This window comes from Lagopus leucura, unplaced genomic scaffold (assembly GCF_019238085.1).
Source record: "Lagopus leucura isolate 7727_CA_CO unplaced genomic scaffold, USGS_WTPT01 Super-Scaffold_73, whole genome shotgun sequence".
NCBI classification, from domain to species: domain Eukaryota; kingdom Metazoa; phylum Chordata; class Aves; order Galliformes; family Phasianidae; genus Lagopus; species Lagopus leucura.
Genome location: NW_024962252.1, coordinates 26,285,479 through 26,301,311, shown reverse-complemented (window position 1 = coordinate 26,301,311; position 15,833 = coordinate 26,285,479). Strand labels below are relative to the sequence as shown.

The following is a 15,833-nucleotide window of genomic DNA, read 5'->3' as shown; positions in this document are numbered from 1 at the left end:
TATACACAGTGCAGCTGGGCTTGGCTGCTCACTTCAAAAGATCTTATGTATATATCACTAGAAACAAGTACTTGAAAGAAAGAAAGAAATATACTGGATAATTCAAATAAACTGGAATAAACACCAAACAAGTGCTTTCTTCAAAATACTTACTCCTCCTCCCAGCCCCCTCCCCTTCTTTTTTTCTTCCTCTACAAGTTTTCCTTGGAGAAAAGTCACTGCTACATCACTGAATACTTACTCATCAAATCTCTGAATGTGGTTTTGTCGTGTGTCATCAAATTATCCATAATAGCTCTCCAGCTAAAAGAGAAAGATTTCACACAAGTCAAAAAAGTGAGAAATACTTACAGGAAGCTTTTCTTGTTCTTTTAACGAATACCAGCTCCAAGCTCTCTACACTACCACTTACATTGTACAGTTTGATTTGATCTGAAACTATAAATATTTATTGCTTTTTCTCACAAAAAATACTTAAAAAAATCTTAAAATTGAAAAAAAGAAGAAGGAATACACATTAGGTAAATGAGTTTCATAATTTAAGTGGTAATCAACAACACTACATCCCTCCATATTTCTCTCAATACAAGGCTGTTAGAAATTTTTGATTTGCATACATAAAACCTGCAGTAATGCTCAATATAGGCAGCAAAAGAAAAGCCTTACTGGTTAACACAAGAAGCATCCATCTGGAAGAAGGTAGAATCCATGAAGAGATCAAATGCTTCCTTCTTCCATGCTCTCCTTGTATACTGATACCCACTAAGACTGCTTAATAACTGAACACAGGCTCGATAGCTGGATGCATTGTGAGCACTAAACAAAATAAGTCAACAGGAAAGAATTGTAAATTGTTGACAAACACGAAATTTCAACTGGCTGTTGAGATCTACATATACTGAATACATTCTAAAGATACCTGTGATTACGGAGGTAGGGTACAACATAGTGCATGATATTTACAAGCAAAGGAATAACCCTCTCCTTTTCATCACTGTAGAAAACCATATCCAAGAGATGAGCCAAAACCTGCAACAGGTGAGGAAGTTATGTTATTCTGCATTCTCAAACTACCTTTTATTTACTACACAGCAACTTACACTATAATGTCCTTCACTGAACATTCAAGTTTATGATAGAACTGATCACATTTCAGGTACTACACAAAATCCAGAAGTATAAATGTCCCTTAATCTTTTTTTAGAACAAACAAATATTAAAACACAGAAGCATCAGCTCTTGGACAAATAATTCCACAAAACAACCTGTGAAAAAAAAATTCCAAGGACTGACTGTGATTATCATTAGTAAACAACAACAAAAAAATCTATTAACATGCAAAGTCTTCCAGCAGAGCAGCAACCCATACCACACATCTGAAAAGGCACGCTCTGCTTCACATTAATCTCATTGTATACTTATAACCGGCTTCATAACAAAGTTTCATTTATTGTTACATGACAGGAACCAGAATCCATTCACACCAGTGTTTCCCATCAAAGCTCATTCTCCAAGCCCTTCACAGCAAGAAAAGGTTATTATAAGGCAATATTTATTACACTTGAGGAAATACTTACCTCAGAAAGTAGGGTCAGTGCATGGACACTATAAACTGATGGAGTTATGCTTGAAGTTTCCATTGCTGGAGACAACATATCTAAATGAAGACAACAGTAACATGAAGTCCACAGTTACTTTACTCCAGCCATTATTCACCTTGTAAACATATTTTAACAACATACGTTTTGAAGGTATACAGACTTCACCAGATGCACTGTGTAAGGCAATAAGGCTTCAACGATACTGAAGCATTTTTAATGTATTCAAGTATGGTAGAGCTGTCCTCTTTGTTCATCCTGGTGTGATAATTAATATTTATTTAAAAGTTTCATTTAGGATAAAAAGGATGAGAACAAAACTACCTTCAACATCTGATTCTAAGTTGTTTCCATCAACCATAATCTTAGGGGAAGGCTTGACCTCTAAGTTCCGTCTTAACCAAGTAGTCTGTTCCAATGAAGAACCAGCAATGGCCCCAATAGCGTCCACTATCTTGTGTGTTACATCCTGATGAAAAAAAAACAAACAGGCTTTTAGGAACTTTCAGCGAAAGAACTACATTATTGTCCTGACAGATGTTTCGGTAGAAAATCTCTTCAGCACTTAGGTAAAGGACAGCTTTAAAAATCACTTCTAAATACTGCTCTGTTCATTCTGTGATTAAGAACATTAAGAAGAAAATGAGATAGTCTTCAACAGATTATGAACAGTACTATGTAGAAGACACTAGAGATACGCTTAAGAGTACAGAACTGATACATGAGGTAATTCTAGTACATTCAAGAAAGCCAATAGAATAAAAATCCGTGCTGAATACATCCTCCTGTGAGAAAGGTGGACTACAGTGTTCTCATAAAATCCCTTCTAACCACATGCACTGACTACAGCTCTGAACACACAGCTGGCTGTGGCAGCAACATTCTCATCATAAGATAAGAAAGATACAGAAAGAGAAATGTAAGCTTTGATCGCCTGGCACTTCTAGTATTTGGACAACAGTAGGAAACTGTATTCTGTCTACGAACAGTTGCCTAACTCAGGATGGACTCTGCATGTTTTCCAGCAGGACATTATCACATCATCTTGTAAATGAACCACAGGCATATCTAACCAAACACTTTTGCTTGTTAACCAAGAAAAACGTTAATTAGTAATTAGGTACTTGGGAACAAGCCACAACATAATTTGAACACGAGCATATGAACGCATGCTGCTACATACACATTAAAACAAAGTTCAGTATTTTAATAATAACAGAACCTCTATTGTGAGAGGGAGAAAATAATTCCTTTATATCCTTCTCCCCATTAGAATTTTTCAAGCTATTGTTTTGAGGAGAAAAGAGTTTAGGAAACCTAGTAAAAAGAATATTTTAGGAACGAAAAATTATGACAAAATTAAAAGAACAGGCAAGGCCCTGCTGACTAGAAACATAAAATAAGAACACACACAAAGAGAATACACAAACACTTAATTGGGGGAAATAAATATTAAATAAAACAGCAAAGAGCACATTGCTTCAAGGATAGCAAGTTTAATAAAGGCTGTTGTATTACAAACACATTTTTGATGTCTATCTCTCAGTCTGCGTTTCAGCCTCCCAACCCTTTGGCTACTGACCAGCTCTCTAACAGTTCCCACCCTCTGCCTTTTCCACATTCCCCAGTGACCTTCCCCTGCAACCCCCTCTCACTTCCCAAACTGTTTCATTGGAAAACTGGCAGCACCTGGCTGCTGTCTCTCCCTGCAAAGGGGCACTAATCAACTCCATGGAACAGTCAATTTTCAGAAGGTATAATATTTTTCAGGACATGTTAGCTCAAAATTGAGCATCAGTCCCTGGACAGATAAAAAATTTTCTTCAGAAGCTACAATAAATAAAGCAGTCAACTAATAAGTGAAGTTTATCTATTAATTGTCTTATTAATTGCTTAAGGAATACTCTTACAGAGAGAAATCTCTTGAGTAAAGCACTGTCATTCAAATATTTCTTCCAACTTCAGCATTTATTTCTCAATATTTTCAAAGAGTCAAACATGTAAAAATTTCTCACCTGAAGATCTCTTTGGTCTTTCTTATTCTCCAGACTTGGATTTTTCATAATAAACTCATTAAGAACACTGAAAATAAATTGAAGTAGACACGGATTGTATAATACGTTATTCAGTTATTTTGAAACCCAGGGCAAATCTGAATCAGTACAAATTCCACACATTTATACTGAGCTTCTTTAGAAGCTTCTCTTCATGGAGAAGAGAAAGCTCTCAGGACACCTCACTGTGGTCTTCCAGTATTTAGAGGATGCTTAGAAACAGATAGGAGACAGGTTTTTTTTTATTGGGCAGATAGTGATTGAACAAGGGGGAATGGCTTTAAACAAAACAAAACAAAACAAAACAAAACAAAACAAAAAAAAAAAAAAAAGAGGGGAGGTTTAGGTTAGATGTTAGGATCCTTGGAGGCACTCAAGGCCAGCTTGGATGCAGCCCTGGGCAGCCTGATCTGGTGGGTGGCAGCCCTGCTCACATCATGAGGGTTAGAACTGAATGGAATTTAAGGTCTCTTCTGACCTCAGCCATTTCATGCTTCTATGATTCTTTGGAAACTGCAAACATCAAGTGCACTTACCCAAGTATGAGGAACTGTCCTGGAGCTGGAAGACCAACCTGGATGGAATCCTTCAACAGAAGTAGCAGTGCTGCCCAACTATCCACTAAGCTGGTCACTGGAATCCTGAAATATAAAACAATGACAACAATAAAAGTAGCAATGTCTTGCTCAGGTACTCCCCAGACATTTCTTTTTACCTCACAATTCTCCTATCAGATAATGTTAATCAACACATACACAAGTTTCTGTGGGATTGTTTTTTTTCCCCTGCTTATTATTAGGGAGCAACATCAGGAAAAGGAGCAAGAAGGAAGAACAATAAAAACAAGATTGGTGTAGAACCAATGGATTATAGCACAATTAACATCAGTTTTCCTTATGCTGCAAGGAGATTTCCTGCAGGATTTTTAGACATGGGAAGAAAGATGATACAGAATCAGGAAACTCACAAAACGCCTTTTTATTTTTTTATAATACCTTCAATTCAAAACGATTTATATTGAAGTGGCAATTTATCTTCCTAGAGGTTATAAAACATTCAGACTGTCCACCTACCTCTGTCATCAAGACACATTTAATTTTTCGTCTTACCTTTGAGTATAAGCATAGAAAAACTGCAACATGCAGACTTCCAGTGAAAGATGTTTCTGGGAAAAAAAGATATGAAAACTGTCAGAAGAACAAACTGACTTGCTCCTCTCTTGCTACAGCAAAAATGAAAACACTATGTTATCACAACATCTGAAGATGCAACTCAATTAATTAACAGGGTTTTATGAATATCTATTGAGGCATCTCTCTATAAAATTTGGAGAGGCCTTCTCTAGAAAAATCAGAGAACGCTATTCAGAAAACCTGGAAAGATAGGTTATAATGGATATAAATTTGACAATTGCCTTAAATTTTTAAAATCTCATTTCTTTAACACCCTAAACCCTATGTGTTGTGTCAAGAAGGCAGTTCAAGAAACAAAGTAACCTTCATGTAAGTAACCTATTGCTACAAAACAGTTAGTACAGAAGCATGAAACAGGACTTCAGAGTTGTTCAAAAAATGGTACTGACTTAATGGCTTCCCTCCAAAAGTTGATCCATCTACAAGATATTCAAAATTCCTGTACTTACTGTGAGAATAACTATTTGCTCAATATTGCTCATGAAGTATTTCTATTATCAGTGTCCTAAGTTCTGGTAAGAAGACATTAAATAAACAAACAGCACTTCCTCAGTTTACATACCTTGTCCTTTGCTATGGCTGGAGGCTGCTTCAAAACTTCTTTCACTGTTTGTATAACAGTCTCAGTTCTCATAACACTGATAGACCGAACTAGCTCAACCAGCAGAAGCTGTTCTTCACCTGCTGTAGGTATAACCTGGAAGAATCAGATACGTTGCATTATCATCACATAGCCTATATTAAGATTAAGACATTTTGCCTCATGGGCTTGCTTCTGAAGTAAATGGAATGAGACCAACTATATGGATGGAGGAGAAACAGGATCCTGATCACAAATGCCTTGCAGAGCATCATGTTTTTACAGTCTACAAAGCATCTTTGTAAGTTGTCTTTCCTGTTCATGGTGCTTTTAAGAAAGCTCTACAAAGGCGTAAATTTCTAGGAAGCAAAGAACAATATTCTGACAATTTAAGAGTTGAAATATAAATAGCTACACTTGATATGTTAGAGGCAACTTTACAGTAGGTTTCTAGCCAGGGCATGATACAAGTCAAAAGCTTCTTCTACAGAATCATCACCAAACAGAGTATTATGTTAAAAAGATGCACTACAGAGGTTGAGAAGGGCAGTGAGGCAGAGAACGTAAGTTCTGCTGCAGCATCTGTGATAATTACATAAATAAAACCAGAAGTATAACATATATGCAGCAGCTTCATAATTGTGGCTTCAAAAGCAAAAAGGCAGCTAATATTCTATTTGAGCAAATCTGGACAAATAAAAAGGATAGAGATTAAACTCTGACATCTGACTATGAATACAGTGAACTATAACTCGTTCAACAAAATCATGCTTTTGACAGACTGTGGCTGTCAAAATAGGATATATGAACAAAAAAATATCAACTACTTATCAGGGCATTTATCTTGCATCTGCATTACTAAGTCTGTGAACAAATTGTTACTTTCTAGTTCTGCTACGGTGCAGCTTTGCTGGCACACGTAGTTTTTGAGTCTAAAAAGGTACAGGAAAAAAATGCAAGGTTTTACACTGGTAATTCCCTGAAGGTACAGATGCTAGTTAAAAATATTTTCCATTTCACTGGAATGCTGAAATCTTAGCCCTTACGTTTTTAAACCACTTAAAGCTATCACTGCTATTTGAAGGGATTGTGCTAATATAAACATACCTTTGTTCTGGAAGTGTTTTTATTTTGTTTCCTTTCATTCCATACAAATGCAATGGCAGCCATGAAGTGAACACCATGATTCATTGAAATTGGTCCCAACAACTCAAGAATCTGTTGCCTCAAATTCTGAAACATGAAATAACACCAGCATTTAGATAAGCACTCCTGCATTACGTGTAGAACAACTAGCACTAAAGCCAGACTTGGACAGCAACTATCGCTAATTTTTTTGTGACAATGGAAGAATGCACTCAACAGGGTTCATAAAGCTCTGCTTTAGATGTGGTACTCTTCAACCAGTTTACTAATGACTAAGATGAAGGAAGAGAAAATACACTCTGTAAATTTGCAAATGATAATGAAGAGGGAAGAGACTGAAAGGGAAATACAGAAATCAAAGTGATCTGACAAATTGGAAAAATGTCCTGAAAAAGGTAGACTACAGTAACAAACTTGAGCTTTGCATGCAAAGGGAGAGGAAAAACAACTAATTATTCAGGATGAAAAAGTATTTAGATAGCAGTGCTGCATAAAAATAAAATTTCTGGATTACAGCAGATCACAAAGTCACTGTGACAACTTTGCAAGGGAAGAGAAAAAGAAGAGCATTCATAAATAGCAGCACTTCATGACAGACATATAATATTTACCCTGAAAGAAGATACCATGTACCATGTCCAGTTTTGGACACCTTACTTCAAGAAATGTACACAAGCTGAGAGAACTCAAACTATAAAAAACAAGAAAGGTTAGTGATACAGAAAGTGACCTATAAGAGGAAGAAATGGGTATGCACAGTCAGGAGATGAACATTAGTGGAGACATAACTATCAACTGTGTATGAGAATTATGAAGAAAGAAAACATTTGCATCTACAAATAGAGATAGACTTTATTGTAAAAGTGAGATAAAAATTAAGTAGTAGGAAAAGAATTATATAAAAAAGAACACATTACTCTAGGAGTCTGAAATATTCATTATTTAAACTCTCAACAGCATGTGTGTGCCATCCTTCTTTAGGCAAGTTTGGGTCGGAAAAAAAGAGCTTTATTTTCTTACGCTACTTTCTCATCCTGTCCTTCATCCGGATTTTTTTTTATGACAGAAATATTTCTGAGAAAAATGCACTTCATCTGTTTTCTGAAAGTCATTTCTAGTCTGGCCACATACATTCAAGCAGAAATTGTATAAGCCTGCAAGAAATTGTTATACAGAATCCTGGAGTTTGAGCGTGCACTTGCCACAAGTGTGGTTGCCAGGCTTAAAAAGGATTTCTTCATGCATAGCACATGTTGGGTGTTCTGTTGAATACTACGTATTTGGGCAAAATAAAGAAAATCTGGGATTTACAGAAAAGTTCATGTTGAACTGGAGTACAAAAGCTTTTCTTATTTTCACAGAAGCAGTGTATATCATGTGCCTTCCAGAAGTACAGACTCTTCTCCTGCCATTGAGTAGGAAGCCCTACTGGAATTCCAAATAGAACCACAGATAACGTTTGTGGAAAGACATGCAGTCTTAAGACAAGGAGTTATGACTCCTTCAGCCTGAACGACAAAGGTTGAAAGGGATGTAAAATAGAATCATCAAAACCAGTACTTGGTGTATTTGGACTAACTATGAGGAAAACATTTTTAAACATTTCAGATTTAAATGACAATTTCATATTTAAGAATGTGCAGTATTAGAAGTCTGAAGTGCTTCCAATAAGAGCCCTAGGCAGCATTCTCAGTATGGTCCTACTTGATTCCCTACTTAGATTGTCTTCTAGATTACAGTTGCTGGCTTACTGCTTGCTAGGATATTTCTCCCCATGCATAGTGACATCACTGTATGGACACTGAATAAACAAAGGAACTAGTTCAAAAATGCCCAAGTTCAAGGTGTTGTAAGAGGAGAGCTCTCTTACTAAGATTTTAGATGAGTATTTCACATCTCTTGAAGCATAAAAGGGTGGCTTAAACGGCTCAAGTATTATTCAGGATGGATGCAATTTTTTTTGTAGAAAAACTGGGGAGATGAATTGTTGTCAGCTGGTAATATTTAAAAGTAGATTCAATACCCATTTATGAAAGCCTTGTTTTTGGGAGGATGGGTAGATTAGGACAAACGTGTTAAAAGCCAGTTTACATTTAAGAGATGCAAGTGGATTTATTTGACAAAAAGTATTTAGGAACAATTTAAATGATGTTATCTCTGATATTCTGACCTTTGTTGACCCAAGATTAATAGTGGTAACGGAGGCAGCAGCAGCAGCAGCAGTTTTCTCTGAGGAGTCTGCTAGGTGAAGAATGTTCCACAGCAATGTCACAGAAGACATGATCATATGCAGGATAGACAGAATCCCATTGCGTGCTTCAATCAAGTGCTTCTGATCTACATTAACCAAAAGCTAGTGGATTTCAGGGGAAAAGAGGAGGAAGAGCATTAAATATCTACATTAAACAACACTAATAAAATAGCATAAATTGAGACAATGTACAAGAAAGCTCTACATCTTTATATCTTTTCCAAAACACTGTTTCAATGATTTGTACAGTATGCACAAGTTGAGTCTATCAAATAATCAATTAAAGAATCTTCTGATTCTCAGTCATTCAGTACAGAATGCATTCTGAACACGTGGTACGTGAACACAGGATGACTACAGCAATTTTGTATCATGTCAAAGTCTTTGCAAAACATTTATCTCAGAATCTGAGATTTGCACATACAGTTTTCAGTTATTTCTAAATGAAAAGAAGGCAAATAAGAACAAAAATAAAACAACAAAGGAAAAACAAGACAGCAGAAACAGGAGGACAGAAGTGTTGTAGAATGTGGATCCAGTTTCTAAGAGACTATGAGATCAAAAATGTTGCTTGACTAAGAGAAAAAAAGGAATATAAAAAAGAAAAAAGATAGTATTTTGATACATTGCATGATGAATACAATCCAGTCAGAAACTGTCAGACAGATATCAGCAAGGAAATACACTGCACAGGAACCTCTCACATGACCAAATAAGTTTACCTGATGATACTGTGTTGATGGATCTAGGAGGCAGTAATGAATTATTGTTGTAATCCCTTCCAATAACGTAAGAACCATATCTGGAGGAGTAACTGATGCCATCCAAATAGGTCTAAAACAGATAATACAGTTTTTTAAATGAGTTTCTCAAAGCAATTCAACACAATCAGATACATTTTACAAGATTATATGCCTCTACATACACATACCTATTATCAGATAATCCTGTTTCATATTTATATTGTTGAATTAAATTATCTAAGTTCCTGCAGAGCTGAAGAGTCACAGAAACAACCACCCTCTGAAGAACTTTTCCCATGTAAGGCAAAGTGGAAGTGATAAGGCCAATCCACTGAGGATGCATTTTACAGGCACAGTGTTGATGTAAAGCTCTTATCACTGCACAAAGAAACATGCCTTGGCAGGTTATTGGCTGGGAATGTAAATACTGAAGAGAAGTCATTGGCTGCTGGGGACCAATGTGCTCCAAGTCTGTTATGACAAACTCAAAGCCTGTTTCATTCTCCTCAGGCACAGTCATTACTTTATGTTCCAGCACAATCAGCCGTTGAAGTACTTTTAGAAGCTGCGACTGTAGAGTACTGCCATTGTCAAATTCATCTTCAGAGAAATTTATAAGGCTGTCTTCAGAAAAACCTTCTTCTACAGCCACTATGTTTTTTCCAGCCATCTTTTCACTGTGCCATTTCTGCGCGCTAAAGATAGATGAGAGCAGACAATGCAGGATCACTTTCTGAACCTTGCACTTAGATAACATGTCCGAAATGAAACTAGGAAAACCCTTTGCAGAGCTTTCTATAACTTTTGCCAACTCAGCAAAGAGAAGCGTCAAAATTTCTATACTCATCATTTGCATATTACGGTTTCCTATTAGATCTGTCGAGGTCACTTTAACATGAGTAGGGTAGTGGCTCCGCATATAATACAAACACAAGGAGATAAGAATTTCTATATACATAGAACTCCGAAAGTTATGGTTCGAATCAACCGGGATGTGACTGTAGAAATCCTTGCCCATAACAGATATCCGATGCCTGGCTAGAAGATTCTGGAGCAGTGATAGCTGAGGAGTGTATGCATTGTTGACACTGGTAGTGGAGATAGCGCTTACAAAAGCTGAAGGATTTGTTTTCAGAATTGCTTTAATTGCAGAAAAAGCATACAAAGTTCTTGAGGAGTCATACAGCTGAAGATAAAGCAGCACATGTTGATACAATGGATGGATATTAAAGTTGGGAGATTTCCGCATTCCTGGGGAACCCACATCACTTTCAATTTCTGAAATTTCTCCTTCCCCACAACTGTACCAGTTTTCTAAATCAAGACCATCACTGAAGAACACATTTGTTTGTTTAAGCTTCTCTGTTTGTGCTTTCTTCTTCTCCTCATCTTTCTTTTTGGCTATTTTCACCTTTGGTTTCGCACCTGGTTGCTTACCAGCTTCTTTAACAATTGTTTCCTTCTCTGACATTTTTTCTGGTAGTTTTCCTTTGAAGTTGAACTGAATACTACTGTGGCTTCGCTTTCTGGACTTGGATTCCGTGGAAGTAAGAGTGAGATCAGAGAGGGATTGCTGGCTTGCTGTAATACAGGGTGAAGAGTTATTTCTTGAAATTTCATCTCTTAAGCTCTCAAGTCCAGTCTCAGTTGATGCTGATAATAACTGGGAGCTGTCATTACTAACCAAACTACTTTGGCTACTTTGAATATTTTGTTCTTCACTTTTAGTCACCTCTTCAGGATTATCCAAAGGACTGAATTTACATGAAATATCCTCAGAGAGGAGACTGTATTTAACTGGTTCATTCTCTTCTCCAAGACTGCTTACAACTTTGCATATAAGATCAGTAACCACTTGCTGCACAATTTCATCAGGTGAATCTTCTCTGAGAGTCTGAGAGCTATCTTGAGCACTCAGGCTTTCTGTTTCCACCTCATAACTGATATTATCTCCAGTAGATGACTGAGAGCAGCCTGAGTCAGAACTCTGCAGTATTTCAACCTGATTGTCAGGAAGGTCAAAATCAGACACAACCATTGGAATGGTCTCACTGCTGGTACTTAACAAGGAAAGTCTGTCACTCAGAGGATTGACAGTCAGGCTGAAGTTCTCCATTTCATCCATAGCAAGATGTTTTTCATTGCCTTCTTTAGGTATGATAAGTTGTCCTTGGCTTACAGGCACATGAGTAAATCCTTGAAGAGAAACAAACAATAAACATCACACACAATATTTTGTTTTTCAGAATAGAATTTAAAATTAAAATTTAGAATTTTAGCTATTATCAAGACTTCTAATTATATAAAGGCATGGTCAATAGATCTTTTTTTTCCACTTGAAAGCAGAAAAACATTAATAAGAAAGCAATATATCCGCATGAACCAAGCAAGATTACTTTAGTACTAGACCTTAGTAAAACAACATAATTCCCTCAGGAGAAATAACAGTCATACCTACTTGTGATTTAATTAAAAAATATATATATACAATAAACAGAAAGATATTTAAACTGAATCAGTATGTTTTCAGTCAGTTCCACGTTATTTGTTCTAATTCACAAAAGCATTTCACTTCTTTGTTAAGCTTCTACTGAATTCCGTAAGACATAAAACATTCTTTGCATGAGAATACGAATATATTGCCTTAATTTATTAGGGCAATTAAACTTCAAAAGCACTTGGGGCACCTAGATTTGAATTAAAAAACATGCATAAATGCATACGTAAGCAACAGTCACACTTTTTTTTTTGCCAATTATGCTAAACAAAATTTGTATTTTAAATATGTAGATAGCAAATTAAAAAATTAACTAATAAACTTTGTAGAGTTTTCTTTCGTACGTACCATCAGCACAGCTAAACTTCTGCATAAAGTGTTTTTCATTTTCTTCTTCAGGGTGATAGGGAGACTTAGTCCAGTAACACTCAGCCTGTACTCGCTGAACAGAAACTCGTTGAGTTTTTGGATGAAGAAGCAATAGGAGCAAAGGCTCAAGGACTCTTGCAATATCATGTCTTTGAAGTACTTGATTTAACCAAGCCTGTCCCACTGACCAAGTAGAACCATCCAAGCTGTTAAGGCTGTCCAGCATGATAAACAGAGATCTAGAACAGGAAGAAGAATGAACCTCACATATTCTATACTACCCAGTATAATCTCGTTTGAATCTGACACATGACAAATCTCTATGCATTAGAACGTATTCCAGTATACTTCCCATATAAAACAATATTGTCTTTGGAACTCCACAATCCTAGGTTTTGCATTTTAGTTTAGTCTATTTAAGAAACTGCCAGGAAAAGCTAGTAATAAAGTCAGTTAGTTAACACAGCTCTTGCAGTAATAGTAGTATACTCAAAGTATTTGTTCAGCTCTGAGTGTAGCACAGTTCGGTTGTCTATAGATGCTATCAGAGCACAAAACCATAAAATGCTAATTCACACAGTTACAATGAAAAGAAGACAATTCATTAAAGGAATTTCTCTTCAAGAACTGATAGAAGTGTATTTGGAATTTCAGTTCTTCCTACCATTGTTATTTTCTTCCTTTTATAGTTTTAGCTTTTATTACCCTCTCCTAAATTGGGGAAAAATAATATGTATTTTTATATATAGCACTCCAAATTTTACCATCTGTTCCACATCCTCCAGTGATACAACTTCAGAAGCTCTTAGAACTAAGTACAGAATTTACCATCACTTCTGCAGTGAGTCACAGAATCAAGGCAAAGAAATAACCCTTTTAATCTGCTTCCTACAGTTAAGTATGGATTTTCCCACAACATCTATGTTATCTGAGGAAGATGAGTCCAGTTTAAAGTCCAGATCATTCCGTTCTTTCTAAGGCAGCCTGACATCAGAGATCAGGAGATCCCTTGCTGTTTGTGTGACACTGTACATAAATCAGAGATTAAACAAAATAACTTTTATTGCTAACTTGCAAATGTTCCTTAGTTTTTTCTTGTTACTTTCTGTTTTCATGTAATTCATTTTTGTGTGGACTTCTCTTGCCTTTTTTTTTTTTTTTTTTAAAAAAAAAAACCTAAATCACACTAAGAACTTAAATATTATGTTCAATACATAAATAGTGAACCACTCTGGGAATCAATGCATTACGTGACCATTCCCTATCCTACTCTATCACCAACAAAAAAAACTTAACAGCTTCCATAATCATCACTGTGAAAATTAGTTTGCTTAACTATTTTGTTTGCTTCCTTTCTGGCTCTCAGTTACATCGTATTTCATAAATGCTAAACATTATATGCTGACAGTATGACTTAGTTAAAGCAATTTTGCCTCAAAACTTTTAACTGGATCACTAACCTGTCAAAGGTACGGCCAAAGGACGATGACTTGTTAATATGAAGGTCACGAGTGAGATGCCATAGTACTGCAAACTTTGCATGAGCTTCCATTCTTATCTTCTGTGAATCAAATTATAAGTTAGATCACAGTATAGCAACTTTTGACAACAACTGGGCATAGAGCAATCTAAAATATCAAGTACGTATTTTTACCAACTTTATATATTCAAATCCTGTCTTCTAATAGTAAAAGCAATAAGAGAGAACATATATTTGTGAACATTAAAGATTGTCCCCTCTCTTCATCTTGACCTTGTCTGCCTTAGTTTCCAGGTATTTAGAATATTTTCAAGTCATACTCAGTGTATTAACTTGAACAATACTCATCCTATTCTCATGAGTTACATGTCTCTTTTTTTCAGTTAGTTTATCTATAACTCCACTAGAACTTCGGTAAAGAGAGAGCAGGAAGAAACACACAAGCTGTTAATCAGAAAAACTCAAGGATACAGAAGCAGAGTAGCAGACAGAAAAAAATACTTAGGGGTAGTTAACCAGATTGTTGTGTCTGGAATCATGAGATTAAACACAGTAACCAAGGAAACAAGGGAATGGAAATGTGTTGGTAAGGGAGACATAAGAATTCCCTCACTATAGATGATAGAATTTATCAAGAAGATACCAATTTTCACTAGGGAACACATAGTTTTGTTGTTGACAAAAAAAAAAAACATGATTACTACAGCAGATGAATTCCAATGACTGCTAGTAACTTGAAGAATATTTAATGGTGAAAATGGTATTAAACTAACAATTGTTATGCCTTTCTCTCTTCACTGCAGCTGGTCAAGGAACGAGTTATTGAGCAAAACTGTAAACACAACAGTGAATGCCACACCATGATAAGAACATCTGGGTAAATCTGTTAAAAATAGCTTTATTAAAGAGACAAGGAAGCTACTAATCACTTGCAGGACTGAACAAGCAAAGTATGAAAATCAGGATGGTCATGCTGAAAAAAAAAAAGAAAAAGTCAAATATAATCAGAGCTTAAACTAAGTTACCAAAAGTCAGACAAGATGCTGATTGAGATTTTCACTTGTTTCTTTGTGAAACTTACAAACATGAGACCAAATCACAAACTGTGATAACTGTGATGATCTGGCATACTTCCACACCTATTTTATAACATGCAGTTTAAGCTTTGCAACAACTCACATCTGCCACTTTAACACAAATTTTAAGTAAAAGCTACAAAAAATAAAAACTAAAAATGTACAAAAACCACAAAATGATGCACTGCATCAGGTGTTCATTAAAATAAATGAAATAGCACTTTGGAAAGAAAAGCATTTATTTAGAAAAAAAAATGTGATTTCTGGGAAAAAAAAAAAGCTGCTGCAAAACCTACAGTTGCACAAAACTTTTTGCTAAAACTTGCTGAATAAAAAGAAAATTTCACTTCCACAAGGACTCCATGCAAGCCCATCACAGTTCACAGTTCACATGACCACGCAGTTCACAGACCAGTAAAATACTTTGAACTGTAACTCATCAGCAGCTTTATCAAAATGCCAAACTGAACTGCGGTGATTAACAAACTGGCTCACAATTGCTTTTGTTGACCTGGTTACCCTGGTAGAAAGGCAGAAAGGCAACTTCTGCTAAATGACACAACCTGAAAATTTCAGTGTATGTAAGCAAGGAGTGGCCTATAATTCATTCTGCTGGGGTTGTGAACACAGGTCACTTATTTAAGAATTTAAAGCACTAGCTAAAATGACAGCAAAACAGAAGCTATCATTATGATAGCCAAGGTAATTTGTAAAAAACAGCCAGCAGTGAGTCAAGCAACCTCTGAACAGCAAAAGAAAACGGGAGAAATCCACTGAGATGGATCAGGATCAAACATGATAGCCTGTGTCAGCAGAACAAGAAATAGGACAAGCTGCAAAATAAGA

At 36.0% G+C, this 15,833-nt stretch overlaps 1 protein-coding gene across 7 annotated transcripts in view; it reads right to left on the bottom strand.

The window, feature by feature from the left end:
• Positions 1–15,833, bottom strand: part of DOP1A (DOP1 leucine zipper like protein A) — a 60,160-nt gene that overhangs the window by 10,408 nt on the left and 33,919 nt on the right. For all 7 annotated transcript variants that reach the window (XM_042881605.1, XM_042881630.1, XM_042881620.1 and 4 more), the window contains 15 exons: positions 13,892–13,992; positions 12,411–12,670; positions 9,754–11,761; positions 9,545–9,656; positions 8,742–8,924; positions 6,533–6,658; positions 5,408–5,542; positions 4,762–4,817; positions 4,189–4,293; positions 3,614–3,680; positions 1,923–2,067; positions 1,578–1,657; positions 920–1,029; positions 667–816; positions 242–303 (listed from right to left, as the gene is read on the bottom strand). In XM_042881605.1, coding sequence (XP_042737539.1) covers positions 242–303; positions 667–816; positions 920–1,029; positions 1,578–1,657; positions 1,923–2,067; positions 3,614–3,680; positions 4,189–4,293; positions 4,762–4,817; positions 5,408–5,542; positions 6,533–6,658; positions 8,742–8,924; positions 9,545–9,656; positions 9,754–11,761; positions 12,411–12,670; positions 13,892–13,992 — 3,700 coding nt within the window. The remainder of the gene's footprint in view (positions 1–241; positions 304–666; positions 817–919; positions 1,030–1,577; positions 1,658–1,922; positions 2,068–3,613; positions 3,681–4,188; positions 4,294–4,761; positions 4,818–5,407; positions 5,543–6,532; positions 6,659–8,741; positions 8,925–9,544; positions 9,657–9,753; positions 11,762–12,410; positions 12,671–13,891; positions 13,993–15,833) is intronic.